General features: G+C 41.5%; 1 protein-coding gene and 1 long non-coding RNA gene across 2 annotated transcripts; one reads left to right on the top strand and one right to left on the bottom strand.

Annotated features, from left to right (window-relative positions):
• The first annotated feature begins 2,473 nt into the window (after positions 1 to 2,473).
• LOC138611184 (uncharacterized) lies at positions 2,474 to 14,158 on the top strand. The gene is made up of 4 exons (XM_069684159.1): positions 2,474 to 2,525; positions 12,604 to 12,909; positions 12,991 to 13,269; positions 14,070 to 14,158. The coding sequence occupies exons 1-4, from the start codon at positions 2,474 to 2,476 to the stop codon at positions 14,156 to 14,158; spliced, it is 726 nt and encodes a 241-aa protein (XP_069540260.1).
• Positions 14,159 to 17,038: 2,880 nt separating this feature from the next.
• On the bottom strand, positions 17,039 to 23,391 carry LOC138612225 (uncharacterized). Its single transcript, XR_011309626.1, has 4 exons — positions 23,307 to 23,391; positions 19,134 to 19,440; positions 18,774 to 19,052; positions 17,039 to 17,217 (listed from the first exon to the last, which is right to left on the bottom strand). It is a non-coding gene; the product is annotated as an uncharacterized lncRNA (long non-coding RNA).
• Between the last annotated feature and the right edge of the window lie 1,259 nt (positions 23,392 to 24,650).

Here is a 24,650-nt window from a genome sequence, read left to right as displayed (position 1 = left end):
CAGAGAAGACTCGTCTGGAGCAGAGCTACAGGGAGAGAGGGGAGGAGCGAGGCCCTGCCAGAGACGCTCCTCTCAGTGTTCGTATCAGCAGTGTGTGAAGAGATGGACTGGATGAGATTGGAGCATTTTATTTAGAGCGCAGGAAACAGGCAAGTTCAGTGCCAACAGAAAATCAGTTTGAGACTGTGTTTTTAGACTGTTTGGACTCATATCAGAAAGATATCTGGGTCCTAGTAGCACCAAATGATGCAGGCAGCAAAAATGGAAGGCTTTTGTAACCCAGGTCATAAAATGTATAGCTTAAAATAATAATATATTACAAATATAAAATTATGATAAAACGGTATTGTATAAAATTATTTTGTATATTTATATCAAGATTTAATATAAATTGTACAGCGTAAATTTAATATAAATGTGTTTTATGACAGCAGTCTTAAACTGTCTGTGGTCTAGATCCAAATCTCGTGTTGCAGCATGAAATGTTTGACGCTGCGGCGTGTATTGTTACTGTTAATGAATGTTACATGTGTTGAATATTGCTTAATTGCCAATGCTAAATTGTTTGTGCTAAATGTTCGCTGCACAGCAACTAGCTGTATCTAATACACAGTGTGGGGCTGGTTTATGCTAAATATATCGCAAATGGCTTGAATATATGACGATGAGAAAATTATATTTAGTTTAAATGTTTATTTATCAAAGTTTATTTTTGTATTGAGATTAATTGCTGATGAGTTATAGCAGCTTAAAGTTCTGGCCTTGTTTCATACAGGCCAGGTGTTTTTGATCCCCTTTCATGGATGAGTGATGGCGAGCTACGAGAACTGAACCAATCGGCACAACTCACCCAACTCTTACCTCTAGACTAGGAAAAATCTCTCTTGACTCTTCATTTTGTTTTTGGACTTTACACCTGAAAAGGTTTTTTTAAATTTTATTTAAAGGACAATTATAAATGAACCTTTGAAAATAAATTTAATGTATTTTGAGTTTAGATTATATGAATGTCTTGAGCTGTCTGGTTGACAAAAGTACATTTGATTTGTGAATTGTTATAAATATATTTTACTTATTTTTTATTTATTTTTCATTTTCCTAAATATAAGGTATTTTGCTAAAAAACATTTAAAGTCTCCTGAGTTTTATTAAATATTAACATAAGTTTCATTTTCCTCCTCTTTCAGAGTTTATAATCTTCTGGTTTAATTTTCTCTAGTCCAATACTTAATGTTTAGCAATCATATATTGTAGTTATATATGTATATACTACACTTTGGTCAACGTCACGGTTTACACTGGTTTGACTGTATTTACGTAGCAGCATAACACTCAGCCTAACTCTAGCTACTGAATGTATTTTGGAGAATATACTGTAGACACTCTCATAAATAACAGGTGGATTTATTGATCACAGAGAAAAAAAACCCATGGGAATATAAATACAAAAACAAAACCATGAGTGGAGAGTACGAAAAACGTACTGAAAAACTTTGTCAGAAAAATGTGCAAGCTGTCATGTGTAGGCAAGTACAGGGGTTGGGAAGGTTAGTATCACAAGGGGGGTGGGAAATCACCCACACACAGTTTGGTATAAATGTGTGTAACTCTCTATATGTCCTCTAAAATACCCATGCAGTTAAAACACAAACACAGAAAGCAGCTACACTATTATAAGTTTCAGCCCAGTTTGCTTCTAGCAGGAAAAAAGTAAACTGACGCCACGTTCTGTAGCACTCACAGTTTCCGCTCCCCTACATCTCTCTCATGATATTTTGAAACTTCCTGTTTCAAAGCCACAGAATAACTGCAGCAACTGACATGAACAAAGTGTAAAATGTGTGTACTGCACAAGGAAATGCTCTCTGCTGGGTGGAGCACGTTGGCGATTCTGTCACACTAATGTAGCACTACAAGGTTACTTTAGACAAGCTTTAGACTACATATAATGTGTTCACGGTGCTCTGTGTTTTCTATCCTCTTACATGAGGGTGATTTCTTGGGTTCTGTTATGACTGTCACTGCGGCTGAAGACAGAAAGTTAGCACTTTATTCAAAGCCTTCATTAAGAAAGATATGTTTTTCACACTTCTAAAGCACTTACACTGTAACTTTTTTTCTCTGCTGAACGCAGTGCGTCTGTCTCAGTGGCAAACAGACTAATACAAATGGGTTAATGTCTTCATTCTTTCATGAGAAGTTTTACTGCTGTTAGAAAGCGGAACACTGCGGCCCAGGAGCTCTTACTGTATGCAGTATGCCTAATGTCACAATGATGTAAATATAATAAAGTAAATATACAAACTGTTGATATGCTAACATGCCAATTCTCTTTTCATGATTGTTTTTTTTGCTCCAAAAAAGAACACTAGATTTTTTCTTTTGAAAAACTGAAACATCAGTGCAGTCTGAGGAAAAAAACGTCTGCGTACAGTTAAAGGCGGATCACTTCCTCTTTAGGTCATTGTGAGGAATGGGGCCCACCGCACTCTTTGTATCGCTGCTGCTTTTGTGTGAAACACAAGGTAAGAACTATATTGGATTTATGTTTCGCAATTTTTGAGTAGCTTTGTAGACGTTGTACTGCTGCATTGTTTTAAAGACAATCTTGGATCCCATCGGCGATAGTCTGACTGCGATATAGCCTCTGGGCACACTGGTGAACATCCTGACATGTAGCCATTTAATCCCATAGGTCACAATAGTGACCGTAAAAAACCTTTTCAGTTAAAAGGTCCTAAAAATGTTACTGAATGATGTATTGATACATTTCCAGAAAATATTGAAAGAATAAAACCTCTTGATAACATACGTACAGTTTCACGTTTAGTGTATATTGTCACATGACCAGAGCTGATTACTTCTGGTTGCATAATTAGAGGAGGATGACTGCTTCAAAGCTTGGACATGTGGCATTAATATGAAGAAGAACATCTTTAAGGTGTTTAGAATTGATATATGTATTTACAATCACTCACCTTTGTTCAGTGTGGTCACGGTATGAGTAAACATGTTGACGGCAACAATAGTGACCAGTGGGATAACAGTGTATCTAGATATACACATACTTATACAACTACAGAGTTTTTGTTGTACTGAACTCTCAACAGTGTTCTTCCTTTTAGTTTATCTTTGAATTACACATGTGGGACCTAGAGAACAATCTATCCGTCTGTCTGGCTGTCTATATGTCTATCTGTTTGCTTATATGTCTGTCTGTGTGTGTGTCTGTCGATATGTCTGTCTGTTTGCCTATATGTCTGTCTGTGTGTCTTGTGGGTCTTACCTGCCAAAATTTCAACAACATGATGCAATGGAGGTCAGATCGATCATTTCTGCATTAGAGGAAGTTGGTGAAAACTGAACTCTGAATGGCTTTCGTGACACTGCGTCAGGGAATTTATCTCAAGCTGAGTTTTAGATCTAGAAGGGTTTGTCAGCATGTGGATGTCTGTTTAAAGAGATGAATAAGAAGCTAAATCATCATCAGATAGCCGCTGATGGGAGCCGGGATGTTGCATTACGTTCTGCCTGCTTTTGCCGTCCACAGGGACTGTTTTCCTGCGTACGCCGCAGCCTGCTGATACAGGATTGGTATTATATGTGATGGAATATTATCCATGTCCTATTTTGACTTACTTCATCTTAAAACGAACAGTTGAGCAGCTCAAGCCCACCACCTGCTGCCTGGATCCTGTCCCTATCGCCCTTTTTAAAAATGTTTTTAACTGTCGAGCACCTGAGGTGTTACAAATGATTAACTGCTCTCTCCAGTCAGGTTTATTTCCTACATCACTTAAAACAGCTGTCATTCAACCACTTCTGAAGAAGAGCAACCTTGACGTAACAGTTAGTCAACTACAGGCCCATCTCCAACTTACCATTCCTCAGCAAAACACTGAAAAAAACATTTTTTTCCCAGCTTAATAATTATCTCACATCAAACAACCTTCTAGATATTCATCAATCAGGTTTCCGATCCCACCATAGCACAGAAACACCTCTTATTGAAGTTAATGATCTGCATATAAACAGACTATATGGGCACTCTGATGGACAGTGATCTACATTTTAAAAGCTGTATCAATCAAATCACAAGCTCAGCCTTTTACCATCTAAAGAACATCTGTCAAAATCAGATGCTGACAAATTAATACATGCATTCATAACAAGTTGACTAGACTACTGCGATGGTCTGTTCAACCGCCTCCCAAAATCAGCTGTTCAGTGTTACATTTTAATTAATTCAAAATGCAGCTGCACAAATTCTCAATAGAGCTAAAAAGTTTGAACACATATATATTTTACAGATTAAATTAACTTACCACTACATAGAGGTGTGTGTCTTTCTGATTTATGTCAAAGTTGAAACGTAATAGAAATACTCGATCTATTCAACTAAAGTTTGTATTTTCATTCTTTATTGATAACATTTGATGGATGGGTAAGTTGTATTCAGAGATTCTGCTACGCAAAGCTTAATTTACTTCATACAATAGATAACTGGTAGACTGAAAGTACGCACAGACATACTGACAAAGTAAATACAACAGAAAAGGAAAGGATGTAAAATACTGGGCAACCCCCGTGTGATAAAATATATATAATACATTTTATTAAAATTCACATTTTTCATTCTTGCACAAGGTCTTAGTACGTTATACTGAGACAGAATTGTCAGCATCCGGTCAACAAATCTGTACTTCAATGCTGTGAATCCCAAAAAACAGAAAACAACTTTGATATCTGTGAAACTTTTAAAATGTCCATATCTCTCCTTTTAGAGTCTTCACAGTCAGACTGTCAGTCTCAGAGATGTTCACAGATGATCATATTGAAATAGTTGATGAATTCATTTCTTTGGCCTACGTTTGTCAAATTTGCTGACTGTAGAGTATTCAAAATTGTCACACGTCAAAACCAAAGACAAACCCAAATGCACGACTCAGAGACCAGAGTTCACAAAAAAACAGTTTCTTTACTGAAACAGTAAACAGGTTACAAGGACAAAATATCCAGGCAGGCAAACCAAGTTAGAGGGATCAGGCTGAGGCAGAGTCGGGAAACAGGCAGGGTTGATATCAGGATCAAAAACGGATAATAAGGCAGGATACAAAAACGCTGGAAGGTATAGGTACGAGACACTATGACAATTTGGCAGAGGGTGAGTGGGGAAGCACATGTTAAATAGTGTGGGGAGTGATTAGGGAATGAGGAGCAGGTGAGGTGAGACTACAGGTGAAGGGACTTGTCTAAATGAGGTAGGAGGGGTTAGGAGGTGGAACTGGAGAGGAGGCGGGGTGAGTGAACTAAGGGTGAGGGGAGCTGAGAGATGAGGGTGACCGGGTCTGAAATGACAGGAGAATTAGTAAACAGAATATTGCAGACAAACAGAATGAATATTGCAGGTGTATAACTAAAACCATGACAGAACCCCCCCCTCAAGGAACGGCCCCTGACGTTCCACCAGGCTGGTCAGGATGTGAGTGATGGAACTCTGAGATGAGCTCCGGATCCAGGATGCTGCGGGCAGGGACCCAGGAGCGCTCCTCAGGACTGTAGCCCTCCCAATCCACCAGATACTGGAGCCCCCTCCCTCTGCGTCTCGACTTGAGTAAACATTTGACAGTATAAGCCGGTTCCCCATCAATGAGCCGGGTGGGAGGTGGGGGTCTAGAGGCGGGTTGCAGAGGGCTTTCTTTGACAGGTTTGATGCAAGAGACGTGGAAGGTGGGATGTATTCTGAGGAGGCGCGGAAGGCGCAGGCGTACAGCTGCAGGGTTAATGATCTTGGAAACAGGGAATGGGCCGATGAATCTGGGAGCCATCTTCCGGGACTCCACCCATAACGGAATGTCCCGGGTTGAGAGCCAAACTCGCTGGCCCGGAGTGTATTCGGGTGCTGTGGAGCGCCTCCGGTTAGCCGCTCTCTGATACCTCTCAGAGGTCCGAAGAAGAGTAGAGCGGGCCCTAAGCCAGGTGCGACGGCAGCGTCTGATGAACGCCTGGACAGAGGGAACACTGGCCTCTTTTTCCTGTTCCGGAACGAGGGGAGGCTGATAACCTTGGGAGCACTGGAAAGGGGATAGACCAGTGGCGGAGGTGGGGAGAGTATTGTGGGCATACTCGACCCACAACAGCTGCTTAGACCAGGAAGAGGGAGCATGAGAGGCAACGCACTGCAGGGCAGTCTCCATTTCTTGGTTTTTCCGTTCCGTCTGGCCGTTGGACTGTGGGTGAAACCCTGAAGACAGACTGGTAGAGGCTCCCAACAATCTGCAAAATTCCTTCCAAAAAGAAGAGGTGAATTGGGGCCCCCGGTCAGAAACAATGTCTCTGGGGAGGCCGTGCAGGCGAAAAACATGATGTAGCATAAGTTCAGCAGTTTCTTTGGCACTGGGAAGTTTGGGCAGAGGGATAAAGTGTGCAGTTTTAGAAAAGCGGTCAACAACCGACAGAATGACCGTGTTACCTTCAGAGGAGGGCAGACCAGTAACAAAGTCCAGGGATATGTGGGACCAGGGGCGATGAGGTATAGGCAGAGGTCGGAGGAGACCCGCAGGGCTAAGGTGGGAAGACTTGTGTTGTGAGCATATGGGGCAGGCAGCCACAAACTCACGTGAATCCTCTTCCATGGAGGACCACCAGAACCGCTGTCGGATGAGGGCCAGGGTGCGCTGCACCCCAGGGTGACATGCCAGACGAGAGGAGTGCCCCCACTGCAGGACCTGGGAGCGGAGATGATCTGGGACAAATAGGCGGCCATCTGGACAGTTACTAGGTGCAGGAAAGTCAGAATTGGAATCTTTGACCTTACCCTCTATGTCCCAGATCAGAGCTCCGACCACGCAGGAAGGGGGTAGGATTTTCAGTTTCCACAGGGTTCTCCTCCTTTTGGAATTGTCGAGAAAGAGCGTCAGGTTTGGTGTTCTTGGAACCTGGGCGATAGGAGAGAGAGAACTGAAAACGGTTAAAGAACAGAGCCCACCGGGCCTGGCGGGAATTCAACCTTTTAGCAGAGCGTATATATTCTAAATTTTTATGGTCTGTCCAAACCATAAAAGGGAGCTCTGCCCCCTCAAGCCAGTGTCTCCACTCCTCCAATGCCAACTTAACAGCTAACAGTTCCCGGTTGCCTATGTCGTAATTCTTCTTGGCGGCCGACAGTTTCCGGGAGAAGAAAGCACAAGGGTGCACTTTCTGATCTTTAGCTGACCGTTGAGAGAGGACAGCCCCCACACCAGTGTCCGAGGCATCCGCCTCCACCACAAACTGCCTGGAGGGGTCAGGGAGAGTGAGAATAGGAGCAGAGGTGAAGCGTCGCTTAAGCTCCTGAAACGCGGCTTCAGCAGGGGGAGTCCAAGAGAAAGAGCTCTTGCAGGAGGTAAGGGCTGTGAGAGGGGCCGCCACCGAGCTGTACTTCCGTATGCAACGTCTGTAGAAGTTGGCGAACCCGAGGAATCCCTGTAGTTGTTTGCGAGATGTGGGTTGAGGCCATTCTGTGACCGCTTGGACCTTAGCCGGGTCCATCTCGATGCTCTCTCCTTTGAGTATAAATCCCAAAAAAGAAACCTCTGGAACATGGAACTCACATTTTTCGGCCTTTACGAAGAGCTGGTTCTCCAATAGTCTTTGCAGCACTTTCCTCACATGACCCTCATGCTCCTGAAGGGATCTGGAAAACACTAGAATATCGTCCAGGTACACAAAGACAAATTTGTTAAGCATGTCCCTAAGTACATCGTTCACCAGGGCTTGAAAAACAGCAGGTGCGTTAGTCAGGCTGAAGGGCATGACTAGATATTCATAATGTCCACTGGGGGTGTTGAATCCTGTCTTCCATTCATCCCCCTCCCTAATGCGGACCAAGTGATAAGCATTTCTGAGGTCTAATTTGATGAAGACAGTGGCACCTTGGAGCAGTTCAAATGCAGAGGAGATGAGTGGGAGGGGGTACCTGTTTTTCACTGTGATGTCATTTAACCCTCGATAGTCAATGCAGGGACGCAGAGTCTTGTCCTTTTTGTCCACAAAGAAGAATCCTGCTCCTGCAGGGGACGAAGAGGGTCGAATAAGACCAGCTGCCAGAGACTCACTGATGTATTTCTCCATGGACTGTGTCTCCGGAGCAGACAGGGAAAACAAACGACCTCTGGGGGGAGAGGTGCCAGGGAGAAGGTCAATAGCACAGTCATAAGGTCGGTGGGGAGGCAGAGAAGTGGCACGGGATCGGTTAAAGACTTCCTTTAAATCCAGATATTCAGGCGGCACCTTAGACAGATCAGAAGACACAGGAGGAGAGGGAGAGCCATGGACAGGAGACAAGGCATTTCTGAGGCAGATAGCGTGACACTTTTCACTCCAGCCAGAAATCACTCCAGTAGACCAGTCAATGTTAGGATTATGTTTACATAACCAGGGGAACCAAGAATAACAGGAAGTTGAGGGGCATGAATTAAATGAAAAGACAGGGTCTCATGGTGGTTACCTGACATGCTGAGGTGCACTGGAGCAGAGTGGTGGGTGACAGAGGCAAGAAGGTGACCATCGAGAGCGCTGGCCTGAATGGGGACCTCCAGGAGGTTCTGTGGGATGTTAAACTGTCGTGCCATCTGATAGTCCAGGAAGTTGGCGTCTGCTCCAGAGTCAATGAAAACTGACACTGTGTGAGTGTGTCCATCCAGCAGGAACTGAGCATGGATTAATGGTCGAGAGGGCATTTCAGGAAGTCGAGCCCGGCCCACCAGCGCCCTCCGGATTACTGGTGAGCCTTCTCTTTTACAGGGCAGGTGGCGACAAAGTGTCCCAGTTGTCCACAGTACATGCACCGTTTCTCCAGGTGTCGCTGACGCCGTTCCTCCGGAGTGAGACGAGTCCTTCCCAGCTGCATGGGTTCCGAGTCGTTGAAGGCTCTCGAGGGCGAAGTGAATGTCGGTTTTGCTGGCTCTGTGAAGACAGGAAAAGGGCGAGCAGGTGCACGGGAAACTGTGGACTGGAGTCTCTCCCTCTTTCTCTCTCTCATGCGATTGTCAATACGTATAGTCAGTTCTATGAGAGCATCAAGCCCGATGGGTAATTCTCGAGCGGCTAGTTCATCTTTTATTTTATCCGACAGTCCATGATAAAAGGCATCATAAAGAGAGGGAGAGTTCCACTTACTTTCCGAGGCAATTGTCCGAAACTCAATGGAGTAATCCGCCACTCGCCGTTCCTCCTGTCGTAAGTTGAGCAATCCCCTTGCTGCCTCGCAGCCCGAAGCTGTGTGGTCAAACACCTTCCGTAATTCCGCTGAAAATGTCTCAGCGGTGTCGCACGCCAAAGACTGCCTCTCCCACTCGGCCGTTCCCCACGACTTGGCCCGGTCAGTGAGCAGAGAAATAATATAAGCGACCTTGGAGCGTTCATTGGGAAAGGAGGAAGGTTGCAGTTCAAAAGTCAGGGAACACTGGATCAAAAAAGGTCGGCATCCGCCAGGTTCACCTGAGTAACGCTCCGGGGAGGGGACACGAGGCTCCGGTCCGGTGGCAGCACGAGCAGGAGGACTGGGAGGCGGAGCAGCAGCCGCTGCAGCAACCGGACCAGTAGGTGACGCTTGGTAGAGCAGCGTTAGCCGCTGAATCTGGTCGTGTAGAGCTTCCAGGTTCTTGTCATGCCGTGCTGAGGATTCTTGGAGCGCTCCGGCGATGGCTGTGAGCTGTTGGTCATGGTGGCGTAAGGCGCCAGCCTGCGCCTCCATCTCTAGTCTGAATTTGTCAGAGTCGGCTGGGTTCATGTTTGGGCCAGATTGTTCTGTCACACGTCAAAACCAAAGACAAACCCAAATGCACGACTCAGAGACCAGAGTTCACAAAAAAACAGTTTCTTTACTGAAACAGTAAACAGGTTACAAGGACAAAATATCCAGGCAGGAAAACCAAGTTAGAGGGATCAGGCTGAGGCAGAGTCGGGAAACAGGCAGGGTCGATATCAGGATCAAAAACGGATAATAAGGCAGGATACAAAAACGCTGGAAGGTATAGGTACGAGACACTATGACAATCTGGCAGAGGGTGAGTGGGGAAGCACATGTTAAATAGTGTGGGGAGTGATTAGGGAATGAGGAGCAGGTGAGGTGAGACTACAGGTGAAGGGACTTGTCTAGATGAGGTAGGAGTGGTTAGGAGGTGGAACTGGAGAGGAGGTGGGGTGAGTGAACTAAGGGTGAGGGGAGCTGAGAGATGAGGATGACCGGGTCTGAAATGACAGGAGAATTAGTAAACAGAATATTGCAGACAAACAGAATGAATATTGCAGGTGTATAACTAAAACCATGACAAAAATACTAGAATCAGCCACAGCCTGCTCATCAGAGTGAATACGGTGAATACTTCAAACTAAGAGCTATACCACATGACTGAAATTCTCCCGCCTACTTTTACACTTACTTTACCCTTGGACTACATAATACAACTCTTTGCCACCTGGATTGTATGTTGTAACTTGCAGGCTGTTCTCATTCATTATTGGAACTTGTGAAACGGGACAGAATAATTTGTGTATAAACTGCATGATTGTAAGCCAATTCATGGGTCTTACCAAATGATAAAAAGATGAATGACGTGTCTCCACCTCCCCCTGTTGTAAAAAAAGTGAAGCCAAAATACCCACTGGAGTGGGCCCGGCCATCTTGTGCATTTAAAGCAAGTGTCTGCGCAGTAGAGATCGGTAGAGCCGTGGCATTTACATCCTTACCAAACTGCCAACTTACCAAAAAGATGGCAAAAACTCCTCACAATGTACTTATTATTTTAGTTACATCTCCTCTCATGGTTCCTCCTCTACTCTGCTACTCAAAGACAGAAATTTGTCAACAGAGCTGTCAATCTTGGTGTTAGAACCTTTTTATAGCATTAAATATAACTACAGTATTGGTTGTATAACATGTTTTTTTTTTTTTTTTTACCTTGAAATACATCTGAAAAAGTGGGATTGTCTAGACTTTTAAATGCAAATACCACTTATCCGAAAAGTGAGCGTAGTCTACCCCTCACGTCTGAGGTCAGCCATCACTCACAACTACAGAGGCAGGGGAATGAAAGACTGAAGGACATGGTGATCGTCTGGGACTAAATCGCTCAAAAGTAGGCCAAGTTAACCAACAACTAGGGCGGAGTAATGATGCCAATTTTAAGATAGTGGTTATCAGTGCAGCAGAGTCAAAAACAGCTGTCAAGCAGCAAAGACATATGGTGTCACAGAGTGTAATGTCCGAAGACGGTGAGCCCAAAAAGATCGTCTTACAAATAGCAGTCAGAGAAAATCTGATTTAAATTAAATAAAATGTCATTTGTCCTATTTGCGGTGGACACTTGTGTTGTGAAGCATATGACAAATAAACTCAAACTTGTTCTACTGCAAATATGACACAATGACACAATACATAGGCTCACCCATCAAAGCTTATAGTGGGTTAATGTTAGCTAGCTTTACATGCTAACATTGGATAGCATGTTAGAAAACGTGTCAGTTAGAAAACACACTTAGCGAGTTCTGTCTGTGGTGGTTGCTGTTGCATTGCTCACGTTGTAATACTCATTTGTAAAATGATGACTTCATGAACATCACTAAAAGGGAGTATTTGCTAATTGAGTTCATCATTACTACATCATCACGTCACACAAGGTCCCCATTACTTCCTTGACTTGTGTCCCCCAAGTAAAGTGACTTCATCATTTCTTAATGATGAAGCAACAGGAATTCATGACCTGCATTACTTCATGCATTAAATCATCATGAGTCATGCATTAGTTAAGCATTACTTCAGTATATAAATTGTACCCTTAATGTAAAGTGTCAGAAACCAGTCATTGAAGTTTCCATATCAGAGAACATTAACTTTGGACCAACACAAGAAGCTGTTCTGCTGTTAAATACCAATGTATTTAACAGCAGAACAGCTTCTTGTGTTGTTGCGGGATCCTTGCTGTTTTTTTCAGTAAATTAAGTGTGTGTTTTGTTTTGCATTAGTGGCGACGGCGGCTCCACCGGCCGATCTCTACAGCACAGCTCTGGCTCCAAATGACGTCACCATCCCAAGATGGCAGCGCCTATCACAGGGGTTATTTTGGCATCAATTTCATACAATGAGAGCAGATTGACACGCGTCGTCCATACAGTCATTGGTAACACTAAAGAGGGACCCTGTCAAAGCAACATTTGTACTATAAAGCATCCGGAATGGTGCAAAACTTTTCATTATACGAAACAGTTTTTTGAGGATACACTGCAACATGATAAGTGTACTTTTTTTTACTGAACACTCCCTAACATTGTAATATCACTGAAACACTTGATACAGGTATCTAAATAGCAAACAGTTGCCAAAATACACATTCAACGAACAGAGAGCTAAAGTAGCATTCATTGGAAGCTGTATTTATGTTGTGTGAATCCGACATTCACTCCTGTTTTAGGTGTTTTTTTCACCTGCAGAATTAGGTGATAATTTTCTGTGGTTTGTCAAAACCTTTCACATACTAGGAGCCAAGTGATCGCTGTTAATATGTAAATACTGAATACAGATAATATACGTACAGATTATTTGATTATCTTTTCTTCTTGCAGGTACCAGCGCTGTGACTCCTGTGTTTGTGCAGACAGGACATGATTTACTCCTGGATGTTGAGAAACCTGTTAATCTAGGAGAGTCAGATCTCTTAACATGGAGTGTCAATGGCAGTAAAAATATTGCAAGATATTCTGATACTAGTAAAATAATTTTCAGGAGTTATTCAGGAAGAGCTGAATATTTTGCACAAAATCTCTCTTTGCTGTTGAAGAATGTGCAAGAGGATGACAGTGGAGATTACAGAGCAGAGGTTTCTGGTGCCCGTCGCATAGATGTAGCTGAATACAAGGTCACAGTTCAGGGTAAGTTTCTTAAAATGTTAAATGTTAATACAAAGTACTTCTCTGTTTCGAAACTCTTCACACCTGTTATTGTCCCTGCAGATCCAGTGTCCCCGGTGAAGCTGACAGTGAAACACTGCAGCACAGACTCCAGTAACCTCACAGTGACCTGCAGCACTCTGGACTCTCTCATCAACAGCACTTTTACATGTGTAAACCAAACCTGCTCTCATGAGAGAGGAGAACTATCAGAGTTTACGACATCTGCTGCTTCTCTCCGTGTCTACCTGGAGAATGGCTCTGTCATCTGTAACCATAGCAACCAGGTCAGCTGGAAAAAGGACGTCAAGAGGATTGAAGATCTTTGTAAAAAGTCTGATGGTAAGACTGAAAAACAAAACAACTGTCTTACTGTCAGGCAAAGTGTTTATTGTAGCCTGGATTAGAATGAAAAGTTAATCAGCTGCTTTGATGAAACAATCGATAAATTCAGTTTGTTTCAAAAATGGGTTTAAAACATGTATTTGTCCTTTTGTTTTAGTGGTATGTAGGTCGTGAGATTTAAGGATTTTTAAGTAACAGTTGCTCTGGTTGCAGATTCAACATCATTCATTAGGTCCAACCATAGCAGGCTTGAAATATTAAAAGAACCATTTGTTGTGCTGAACTTGTTAACGATTTTTTGTGCCCATCTCGAGTTAAACTTTTTCACTGTAAACTGCTGTGTGCTGTCTTGGACAGGAAACAAATACACATATTTTTTAATAATAATAATAATAATAAAAACTACCTATATTTCTGTGAAAACGGACAGACAGAAAAGTTTTGCCATATAAATTGGCTAGCATGAAAAGTTGTAGACCTAAAAATGGCGAGTGAAATTCTCCACTATTATTTGACTTTCAAAACATGCTTTCATAATTAACCTCTGCAGGGGTGACTTGTATAATCAGGAGGATGTTGCTGTTTAAATGTACTCATAAAGTTGGTAGTTTAAATTTGTAACAATGCCTGTTGGAAATAAACTGTATGATATTTAATCATCAGCTCTGTGAGTAAAACTGCATTATTTCAAAAGCATTGGTGAGCAGCAGGTGAAGCTACAGTAGCAAACTGTCATTAAAGCAGCATGACTTCAAACAGGTATGATGTTCTAATCTGGCTTTTGTTTTTCTTCACAGATTCCACAGGTCATGGCAACAACAATGATGTCACTGCAATTGTTGTTCCCATCGTCGTTTCGATCATAATTGTTCTTCATATCTTATAAGAGTAAGTCAAAGTCTGCATTTTGACAGAATTAGAAAAAATCAACAAAATCCTAATTATTCACTTTTCATTCAAACATACGTTTTAAACAAGTGAATCACCGCCCCCTGTTTTATTATGCAATGAAATAACATTTCACATATCAACATCTGAAGCCCTGCACACACTGTCACATGTACTCATGTACGTATACAAAATACATGTAATGCTTTACGTAAATTTAAGCCCATATATATATCAATGTTTTATTAATTATATTGCAACTTAATTGTAGAATTATTATTTTACCATGTGGGTTTTTTAATGTCGGAAAACAAGACAATCTTAAACTCAGTGCCGTCTTTATTTTGTAGCTTGTTCATGTTTAGCATCAGGGCCAGATGTACCTGCAGGCTGTGCTGTTTGCAAAAGCACATTTTATGATACAACTTATTGTTGATGGGTCAAAGTATCTGTGTCAAAGTCATCATTTTCAGATTTTCCACCACCACTGCCGAGAGCACTCAAATAAGACGTTTAAGAAGTTATTGGATTTTTTTTTTAAACTAACACAATTCAGTTTAATCAACATAAATTATAATGTATGTGAAGTCAGCATCATGTTAGGGATAAAGCTAATGCACTTTAAAACAGCCACTGAATGATGTTTCATTAGTTTAATATTTAAAATATGATTGAAGTGCCTCCATGTACGTTTTTCTTCCACTGGATTGCTCCTAAATTAATATAAATTTTAGCTTCCGGTCGTGATTAAGTATAAAATAAATAGACCAGTTCAAACTTGCGCATTAACTCGAGCAGCAGTTTCTTCCCACGCCGCTTCTCTCTCTTTTGCAGCTGCAGCCGTGTTACTTTATTTTTCTAAAAACATGCTCGTATTCGCTGAACGTCCGCGTGAGGATTTCGAGCTCCACTGGTGTGACGTAGGAGGACCTCTTTTTGTGTACCGTTGCCATGGTGAATCGTGGTGTCGGGGCTCCATTAATGCTGACTTTTTACTGTCAGCGTACACGCACTTAACTCTGGCTGAACCTACTCAGAGTTGATTGAACTAACTCTGATCAGCTGTTCTGGAACCGAAAACTCAGTTTCCTATCTCAGAGTAGATCAACTCAGAGTTCAGGGTTAGACTCAGAGTTTGTTGAACCTGCTTTGTGAAACGGACCCCCGGTTATATCGTCGCCTGTTGGTGTGGCATTCTCATGGCAGTGTTACTGTTGTGTTTTGGTGTTTTTGTCAAGACAGGGATTTTTTAAAACCGTGCTTGTGTGGACGGGGATTTTTTGGGAAACAAAGGAGGCAAAAACTCAGTTTACAATAATACCTGTGTACCTGTAGACATGGCCTGATTATAGTACTTTTTTTTACAGAGGCTTTGCACAAAAGAAAAAGGGAGCAGAACAACTTTGCTTTGCATTTTTACTTCTTTATTGGACTGTGTCACTCTTTTCCCCTTGCGTACCTGCGTACCAAGCAGGGGCAATACACACACGCGCTGCAGAGCAACAAACAGGTACACACACAGATAAAAATGTCCTCTCTCCTATAGACATGCTGTTCTTTTTCATTTATTTATTTATTTAGGCTTTTTGTGCATTTATTTAGTGAGAAAGAGAGGACAGTGGATAGTGTCGGAAACAGGGGAAGAGAGTGTAGGGATTACACGCAGCAAGGGGCAGAGGGTGGGAGTCAACACAACATTGAGGACTACGGATCCTCACACGGCCCTACTGATTACTGTTCATACTGATTCAAAGTTAAAACCAAAAGTTTTTGGGGCGAATTTGCTTAACACAATGCAGATGATCAAATGTCAACAGAACGCACGTTAAAGGGGGGGCAGTCGAAGAGGCTGGAGCCGCTGTTTGAGAAAAAGAAGCTGAGAGCAGATAAAACCAGTTTGTGTACAAACACAACAGTAAAATGAAGAATAAAGTACAATCTGTGAAACTGTGAAACAAGAAATGTACCTGTGATGGAATCCCCCTTGATTGTTGATATGTGATTAATCTCCTTACCTAGTTTATAGAGCTTATTGTTTATGTGACCAGCTCTACGGAGAGAGACCTGTACATAAACATTTCAATCAGGCGATGGTTTTGATATGTATATATATGTATTGTGTTTTGTAAATATTTATATTTTGAATTTTCATATTTTTCTATTTTTAGAGTTGTGTAATTGCTTATATTTCTGTTGTATATTGTCCTAATGTTCCATCATCTCGCACATTGATGCTTCTGCAAAATGCTTCTTAAACATGTATTTCTAATAAATCCTCTGAATTAACCTGAAATTGAAAGAATTAATTTGAGCTTACACTGAGCGTCATGTCAGCACAAACAGCTGTAAAACTATATGAAAAAGACACTTAACATCACCACCACTAGTTGCTCTTTCAGCCATGAGGTAAAATACAAACGTCTTGAAGACCATTTGTATTTGTTGTACCAATAATGTGTCCCTGAATTGTTGCCTGTGTTCACAGCTAGAGAGCTAGCTATCAGTGTGTAGAGCACCAAGAAGATGAGGAGTAACTTTTCTTATATATTATTATATTATTGAAGAAATGTTCACCGTAAAACTGCAACAAACTACATTCGAAATTATAAAAAAAGAAACTCATATTATGAGGCACAATGTTAAACCCCAATTATAAGAGTGGAATCTGCTGAGTCATACTGCTAGCCACAAGCTCACAGCTCTGCTAGCAACCAATGAACACATTTTACATATGCCCTTTAAGAGCAACTTGCAGGTTACATTTTTTACTACATTAATACTCAGTCTTGTCTGAAAATGGCTGTGGAAAAGGTTAATCCTTGATTTCATATTATTTACAAGACTTAAAGGCACAGACATGTAATGTTTTACCATCAACTGTGGATCAGAGGAACAGCATGAAATCAGCTACACATGCACAACATACACAAAACATGAACTTAGTCATTAAAAACAAAATGTGAAACGATATGAATATGAGGATAGTGACAATGAATAAGGCTGCGGTGTGGGGAAGGCTTCACTGGGGATCAGCAGCAGCTCCCGGGCTGACGGACCCTAAGGAAAGAGAAAAAGATATAACAGAAGGGAAGGGGGGTTGGGGCACGAGAAACGAGAACAGACAGGTGAGAAGGGCGGTGCAGCTTATATAAGCACATGACAGGAAATGATTGATTAAGGTGGTCCTGCTCCTGAACTTCAGCTAAACTTTATCTCCAATGCGTCAACAATCTGATGAGTACGAGTTTACACGTTCACTCGTCGCACCTGACATGTAGCAGGTGTAACAGAGCAGCTGTTAGAAACGTGAACTAGTCGTTGGCAGACCCTGGGCGTCCTCTGTTTACTGCTATGCGTCCTTTAGACAGTCACACAGCCACCCCGGCAACCTGGTGTTGTCGGGGTGTCGGCTCTACAGGGGCTGTCGGACGGGGTACTGACACTACATTAGCATCACCGGCTAATGAGGACTTGCTACAGCAGCTAATTATTGAGTTTCCATGTTATGGAGACGTAGTTCCACTTCACTTAGCCTCGCCATCACTGCATCTAAACTACAGTATTGACATGTGCCGCTGTCACTACGGAGGCAGAGGAGAAGCTAAACACCTGAGACACCTAGCAGGAAACAGCAGAGGCTGTCGCTAACAGCTGAGCTACAGTATGGTCATTAGCAGAACTGAATGTCAGTCGGATGAGCGATGAAGAAGAGAGCCGAGTGCTTGATCAGAGCTACTGCAAGTTTCATTGTGCAGTTTATTAATGAGCTGCACTAATGAAAGTTTATTTTGTTGCAGTGATGAAATAAGTACTCAAAAAAAATATAATAAAGTGTATAAATACTCATTACAAGCAAAAGCCCTGCAATAACATAAGATAAACCTTTATTAATCCCGATAGTCCTACAGTACAGTAACTTAAGGTAGCCCACTCACTGTGCAGGACGGCCTATTTCAGAGTGCTATGTTTAATATCAGTGGATTATTACTAAAGCATTACTGCGTAGGCCTACACCACTTTTTAAATGTGGAGCTGTTTTTAAGTACTTTATATTTTTCTTTCTATCTTTCTTTCTTTCTAAATTCAGTGGAGTAAAAGTATAGATACATTATAAGTTCAGTACTAAAGTATATGTCTTGGTTTATTTCTACCACTGTTTATTATTGACATTATATCTAATAATTGGTTTACCCGCCAATGGCAGGTAGAGCAAAAAGTTCCAGTGTTTTAAATGAAGACAATGTGGAAGTGCAAAAGACTTCAGTTCCTAGAGTTTACACTTGATGCTGGCTCCAGAAAAAACAAAAAAAACCCTCATTAGGGCGACATCAACACAGTCACACAACTTAATTTCATTGTGTTATGTTGGAGCCTTTTTGGAATTTTTTCATGCAGAAATGAACAAAAAATCTGTCTCTGTGTGATTTTCTGTCCGTCCAAGAAATCTGTGCTCCTGCTCTTCGGTGAGTTAAATTCTAGTATCATTGTTTTGATATTTTTGCACAAAGTAGCAGGTATACTGCGCTGCCACGCCCAGCTTGTTAGCTCATTCAGTGTTTGTTACGTTTATTTATTCATTGGCTAATACACAGGAGTTTTGTTCTTAGTCTTACCAGCAGACTCTTTACAAAGATCTTCAATCCTCTCAACATCCTTTTCCCAGCTGACCTGGTTGCTATGGTTACAGATGACAAAGCCATTCTCCAGGTAGACACGGAGAGAAGCAGCAGATGTCGTAAACTCTGATAGTTCTCCTCTCTCATGAGAGCAGGTTTGGTTTACACATGTAAAAGTGCTGTTGATGAGAGAGTCCAGAGTGCTGCAGGTCACTGTGAGGTTACTGGAGTCTGTGCTGCAGTGTTTCACTGTCAGCTTCACCGGGGAAACTGGATCTGCAGGGACAATAACAGGTGTGAAGAGTTTTGATACAGGAAACGACTGTGTATTAATATTTGAAATGTTCAGTAACTTACCCACAACTGTGACCTTGTATTCAGCTACATCTATGCGCTGGTCACCAAAAACCTCTGCTCTGTAATCTCCACTGTCATCCTCTTGCACATTCTTCAACAGTAAAGAGAGATTTTGTGCAAAAATATTCAGCTCTTCCTGAATAACTCCTGAAAATTATTTTACTAGTATCAGAATATCTTGCAATATCTTTACTGCCATTGACACTCCATGTTAAGAGATCTGACTCTCGTAGATCAACATGTTTCTCCACATCCAGGAGTAAATCATGTCCTGTCTGCACAAACACAGGAGTCACAGCGCTGGTACCTGCAAGAAGAAAAGACATTCAAATAATCTGTACGTATATTATCTGTATTCAGTATTTACATATTAAATTGTCTCCTTGTATGTGAAGGTGCAAAAACACACCTGAAACAGAAGTGAATGTTGGATTTACATTAAATGAATCTCTTAATGAATACTATTATTACTCCACATGTATGCTGGATGTGTAAATAGGAAACTGCTTATAATCTTCCTGTAACAACACAGTGATACAGTAACATCACACTTCTGCTCAACATATCTACAGACAACAGTTTGTGTGATTTCATACAGAAAGGTCAGACACAGTTTTTGGTGACTCATTGTATGAATGTAGCTTCGTCACGGCTCACTTCTGGCATCACAAACACTAACGCTAAATTTAGCGTCTTTAGCTTTTCTTTAAGGTCTGTTTTCTCCCTTTCTAACGCATTGTTATTGTGAGTTAAGTTTTTCTGACTGTCTATGACTCGTTATATCATAGCCCTCTCTGAAAGCTCTTTGACATCCATCCAGAAATAAATCATTTCCTGTCTAGACAAACGCAGGAGTCATAAGAATACTTCGGATCCGAACCCAACTGCCGTCGTCTCCGGACCTGGACCTATTTAAAGTTTTGAGGAGCGCATCTATTTTAACCTGCGCAGCTTTTTTGTCTTTGCGGTAGTGATTTGGGGGTCCAAGAACATCGCGACTGACCCAGTGGGTGCGTGAGAATACAGATCCTGGCTGCTTCCCAAGTCTCTTATTTGATAGCTCCTCGCTCCTCGCCCGAACCGGAAGTAGTTCCGGAGCCACCATATTGAGGATCGTCTCAAAGGTCTTATTGCTGCTCCGAGGAGCGGGGAGAGAGGAGAGAGGAGGGAGTTCAGATGAGCGATAAGCGAGGACACATGAGAGCAGCCTCCACGGAAGTCTTTTACTGTCCGACACGCCCCCTTATTAGATATCAGTTAGTGATTGGACGCTGCAGCAGATCGGACTCATGTGAAACTTCACAACATCACCGGAGTTTCATACTGCAGAGAGAAAGAAGCGGACCTTAAAACAGACTTTACAGGGCGCCTTGAAACCGACTATAAACAACGTCGGTATAATGAGTTGGTATTTGACACTCATGATCGTTTAAAACGAAATATTGATCATAACTTGTCATAAAATATATAAAATGCAGTGAATAACTGCAGATTTGATTTGTTTTCTGAGTCAACATCTGAGTAAAAATAAGTTTAAAAATCAAAAGCAGCAAAAACAGATTCATTTCTATTAAATTGAATCTTAAAAAATACCTCTCGTCACGATCAGTTATTCCCCTGCTAACTTTTATTACAGATGAATGAATGAATTCAGAGGGAGCAGGAGAGTCTCTCTGTCAGCAGGTAACACTACGTGTGAGAGTGATCATCAGTGAGGTCGGGTTTGATCAGCGTGACGTGATTTCTATTTATCCTGAAACTTTGAGCCTAATGAATCATTTTCATAGTTCATGAACAGACAGTATTTGGGCTTATTAAAAAATGAATTCAGATCAGATGATCAGTGATCAAAAATGTAAATAATGAACAAATAATATAAAGACACAGTGCTGGTGAGAAATGTCCGTATGGCTCTGCAGCAGGAACACAGACTGCAGCCTGTTCTTCATGTGCAGGTGTTTGTTACACAGGTAACAGGTTACAGAGAGGAAACACTGTTACTGTGTGTTTATTAGAATGAATACAGAGCACATGTGTGCAGACACAAACAGCTGTTAAAACAGACTGACAGATGATCCAGCGATGATCAGCTGACGTGATCATCACAAACGGACGTCGCAGCACGTGACGCTTCATCGGAAAGGACGTCTCATGTCTCTTAAAAAACATTCCCTCGTTTCCTCTCTCCTCTCTTGGTTTCCTCGCGTCTCTCCATGCATCTCTGGTGGGAGGGACTAAGACGTAAGTGAACGACGCAAGTGAAGGAAACATGGATGCAATTTAAGAGACTTGGGAAGCAGCCACAGACTGAAGAGCTAGTCGACAAGAGAGTTACAGAGACACAGTGGGAGAAAATAAGTGAGTTAGGGAAAAGAAGACATGGCGTGCCCTAAAATGAGAGCAGTAGAGAAAACCGAGCTTTTAAGACTGGACAGACTCGTATATGTTCCGTGACTGTGGCGATTATTAAACGCGGACATTGTCTGACACTGTCACTCTGTTTGTCTCTGTTAACAGAGACTCCAGGCTGCAGTTTAGTTCAAACACTTTATTGATAAACCTGAGAGTTACACAGAGCTACATCAGCTTCATCATCATGACTAGTTTTCCTCTTATTTCCACAGTTCTGTTCTTATATGTACCGGTATGTGCCCTCTCTCTCTCCCCCTCGCTCTCGCTCTCTCCAGCAGTCCGTCAGTGTACAGTGCGTTTAAATGTTATTTATTTCATAGTCATTGCCTCTTTTAAAACTCACCATGAGAAAAAGTTTAATGCAACTGCATTTTGGCAAAACATAAAATAAAATATAAAGTGAATCCCCCTGTTATGGTCACATCTTGATAACTCTGTCAGGAGGCAGAGAGACAGCAGCTTAAGTGAAGAGGTAAAGCTGTCTCTCTCTTTCATGTGATTTCTGCATGGACAACATTATACTACCAGTAGTACCAGACATTATATTATTTGTTTTCATTTACAAATAAAGACACTTCCATCACAAACTGGGGCATACAATAAACCACAAATACAGGAAATAAAGGTTTTGACACTCAAAGTTTCCTGGGGGAGACCCCCCCGACGCCCCGACATACAAACACACAGTATATTTCCTTACCAATATTGAAGTGTTCATTATTATTATTGTTAAATTATGAGAGCTCTGTGTAAAAGTTGTTAGCGCTGTTGTAAAAACTATTTAGCCTAATTGTATTTTCTTTATTTGATTTGACAGACGTTCAAAATGTATAAATGTATGGTACTGAATCATAACGCAGGTCAGACATTATGATGTTCCGGACCTTTGCTTGAGAAAGAAAATCTCTAACTGGACCTCTTTGAAGTTTAATTGAGTACCCCTGTACTGAACCTTAATCACTGACTATATTGTTCATTTAAGAACGTCTTTTTACAAACAATATTGAGATATGAAGAGATATTTTCAGTGGCAGGTAACAAAGCCAACATGTTCCTTGTGTTTGGCGGTTGCTAATTCCATCCCCTCCTCTAACATGCACACTATTGTTCACCAGCGTCGTTTCTTAGCTGCTTCGGTTCATGTGTCAAACTGGCCTCGAGTAAGAACCACAAATTGTTCTCCGTGTGTGTATGTGAGGGAAAACATGAGATGTTTTTGGACAGAAGCGTCCTCCAAATTGATGTTGTCAAAAATATCTTCATGTTGGTTTTGGGACTGAATTTTCATGCAGACGTGTTGGCCTTTAACGCTCAACACCTGAAATAAGGTGTTTGTTTGCTGCTTTAAATTCTGGATCTGAGACGTTTTTACTAACTTTACTAACTTTACAAAACGGCTTCAGGCTCACAGTGATGTCACATTAATGACTCCACAATGTTCTCTTGGAGTTAAACTGTTTTAAGTCTTAATGTGTTCCCTGCTGTTAAATATACACAGAGACACTGGACATATTTACCATAATGAAACCTCTCCACTGTGTGTTTCCTTCCTGTCAGATTCTTAAATCAGTCCTTCCTCTTGTATATGTGAACACTTGGTTGATGTTAATATACTCCACCATATTGCTCATATATTAGGAAGCATATGATTAAACCTGAGTAACTTTATGTTGCTCCTCTTATTAATCACAATAAAGAGGCGTGTTTATGAAAAATGGCTGCATCTGTTCATAATATAAATGAGATGGTGTCTTCTCCTACCTCGTGCCTTCATGCAGAGCAGCAGCCCCAGAATCACACAGATGGACATCGTAGAGTCTCTGTTGTCCTGCCTGCTATAACGTGTGTTCTGTTAAACTCTAACAAACACACCAAAGGTTAAAGTCTGTCCACATTGTGACTTCCTGTCAAACCTACAGACTGTCAGTAAGTTACACAGCTGATGACGTGAATAAATGTACTTCTCTCTCCAAGTTCTGCTTTAATTCTTGAGATCTGTTGATGAAGTTAGTTTGTCGAGGGAGCAGATCAGAATGTAAAAACCCATAAAAGCATGATAAACAAGATTATGTATTTCATCAAATCCTGTAGGTTCCTAGATTATAAACATCAGCTCCATTATTATGTTTTATTTACTCCCTCAAGAGAAACTTTAATGTTGCACCAGACCTAACTTAGGTATTAGCACTTAATAAGTAGCACTTGCATGCAGATGTCTGTTTATAGAGATGAATAACCACCTTCCCGCCCCTTTTGCTCTCCACACTTGCATGCAGCCAAAGCCTGCTTATACATGATTGGTCAATACTACTTGGACTAGGAACGCACTACGAACAGTTCCTTCAGCTTCAAACACTCCTATTTACTGTAAAATAATCTGTTTATTTTTGCACAAATGTATTTCTTTAAAATGAAATGTTCAGATAAATGTTAAAACCAGTGAATGCTAATAGACTGTTGAGGATGATCCCATGATGAAGAATTAAAATCATTAACTTCTTTTTCTTCCTGTTCACATGACCTCTGGGTCAGTAATGAGTGAAGCCAGCTAATTTATGGCTCTTGTAGGAGGACGACTTTCCTTGATTTCTGGCTAACATCAAAAGACTCACTCGAGCAACAAGATGGAGATCTCCAAAAACTGTATGAAAATAAAGAACTTTATGACTAAAATGTACATTTACTAATATGTTATGTGTAATAACCAACTGAAGTTACTGGACTGATGCTTAATGTTGATTGTTGATCCTAAATGTACAGAGAGGATGAGTGTTATCTGTCCGCTCTCCCTCTCATCCCTCCTGCCATTGCTTTAACTGATAAGAGATACTACAGTTCTGTGACTCTCTGAATTACAGTTCATTAATACTTATTCTTTTACCTCAATTATTTTACTTTATCCTGTTAGACTTATATTTATGTCACAAGTTTCCTAAAGTCTCTGATAGGAATGCATGCGCACATTAGAGCTTAAGCCTCAGTTACTCTCCATATTTTAAATTATATATGTTTGATATGTAACGAGGGTGGTAATGTCGATGACCACGTGTCGGTGAGTTTAACTCAGCAGCATCCCATCCTTATAGAATGGACCTTTGGTTTAAT

Source organism: Semicossyphus pulcher, unplaced genomic scaffold (assembly GCF_022749685.1).
Source record: "Semicossyphus pulcher isolate SPU_LCO1_2020_fin unplaced genomic scaffold, fSemPul1.0.p SCAF_7, whole genome shotgun sequence".
In the NCBI taxonomy this organism is placed as follows: domain Eukaryota; kingdom Metazoa; phylum Chordata; class Actinopteri; order Labriformes; family Labridae; genus Semicossyphus; species Semicossyphus pulcher.
This window is presented reverse-complemented; position numbering and strand designations above follow the sequence as displayed.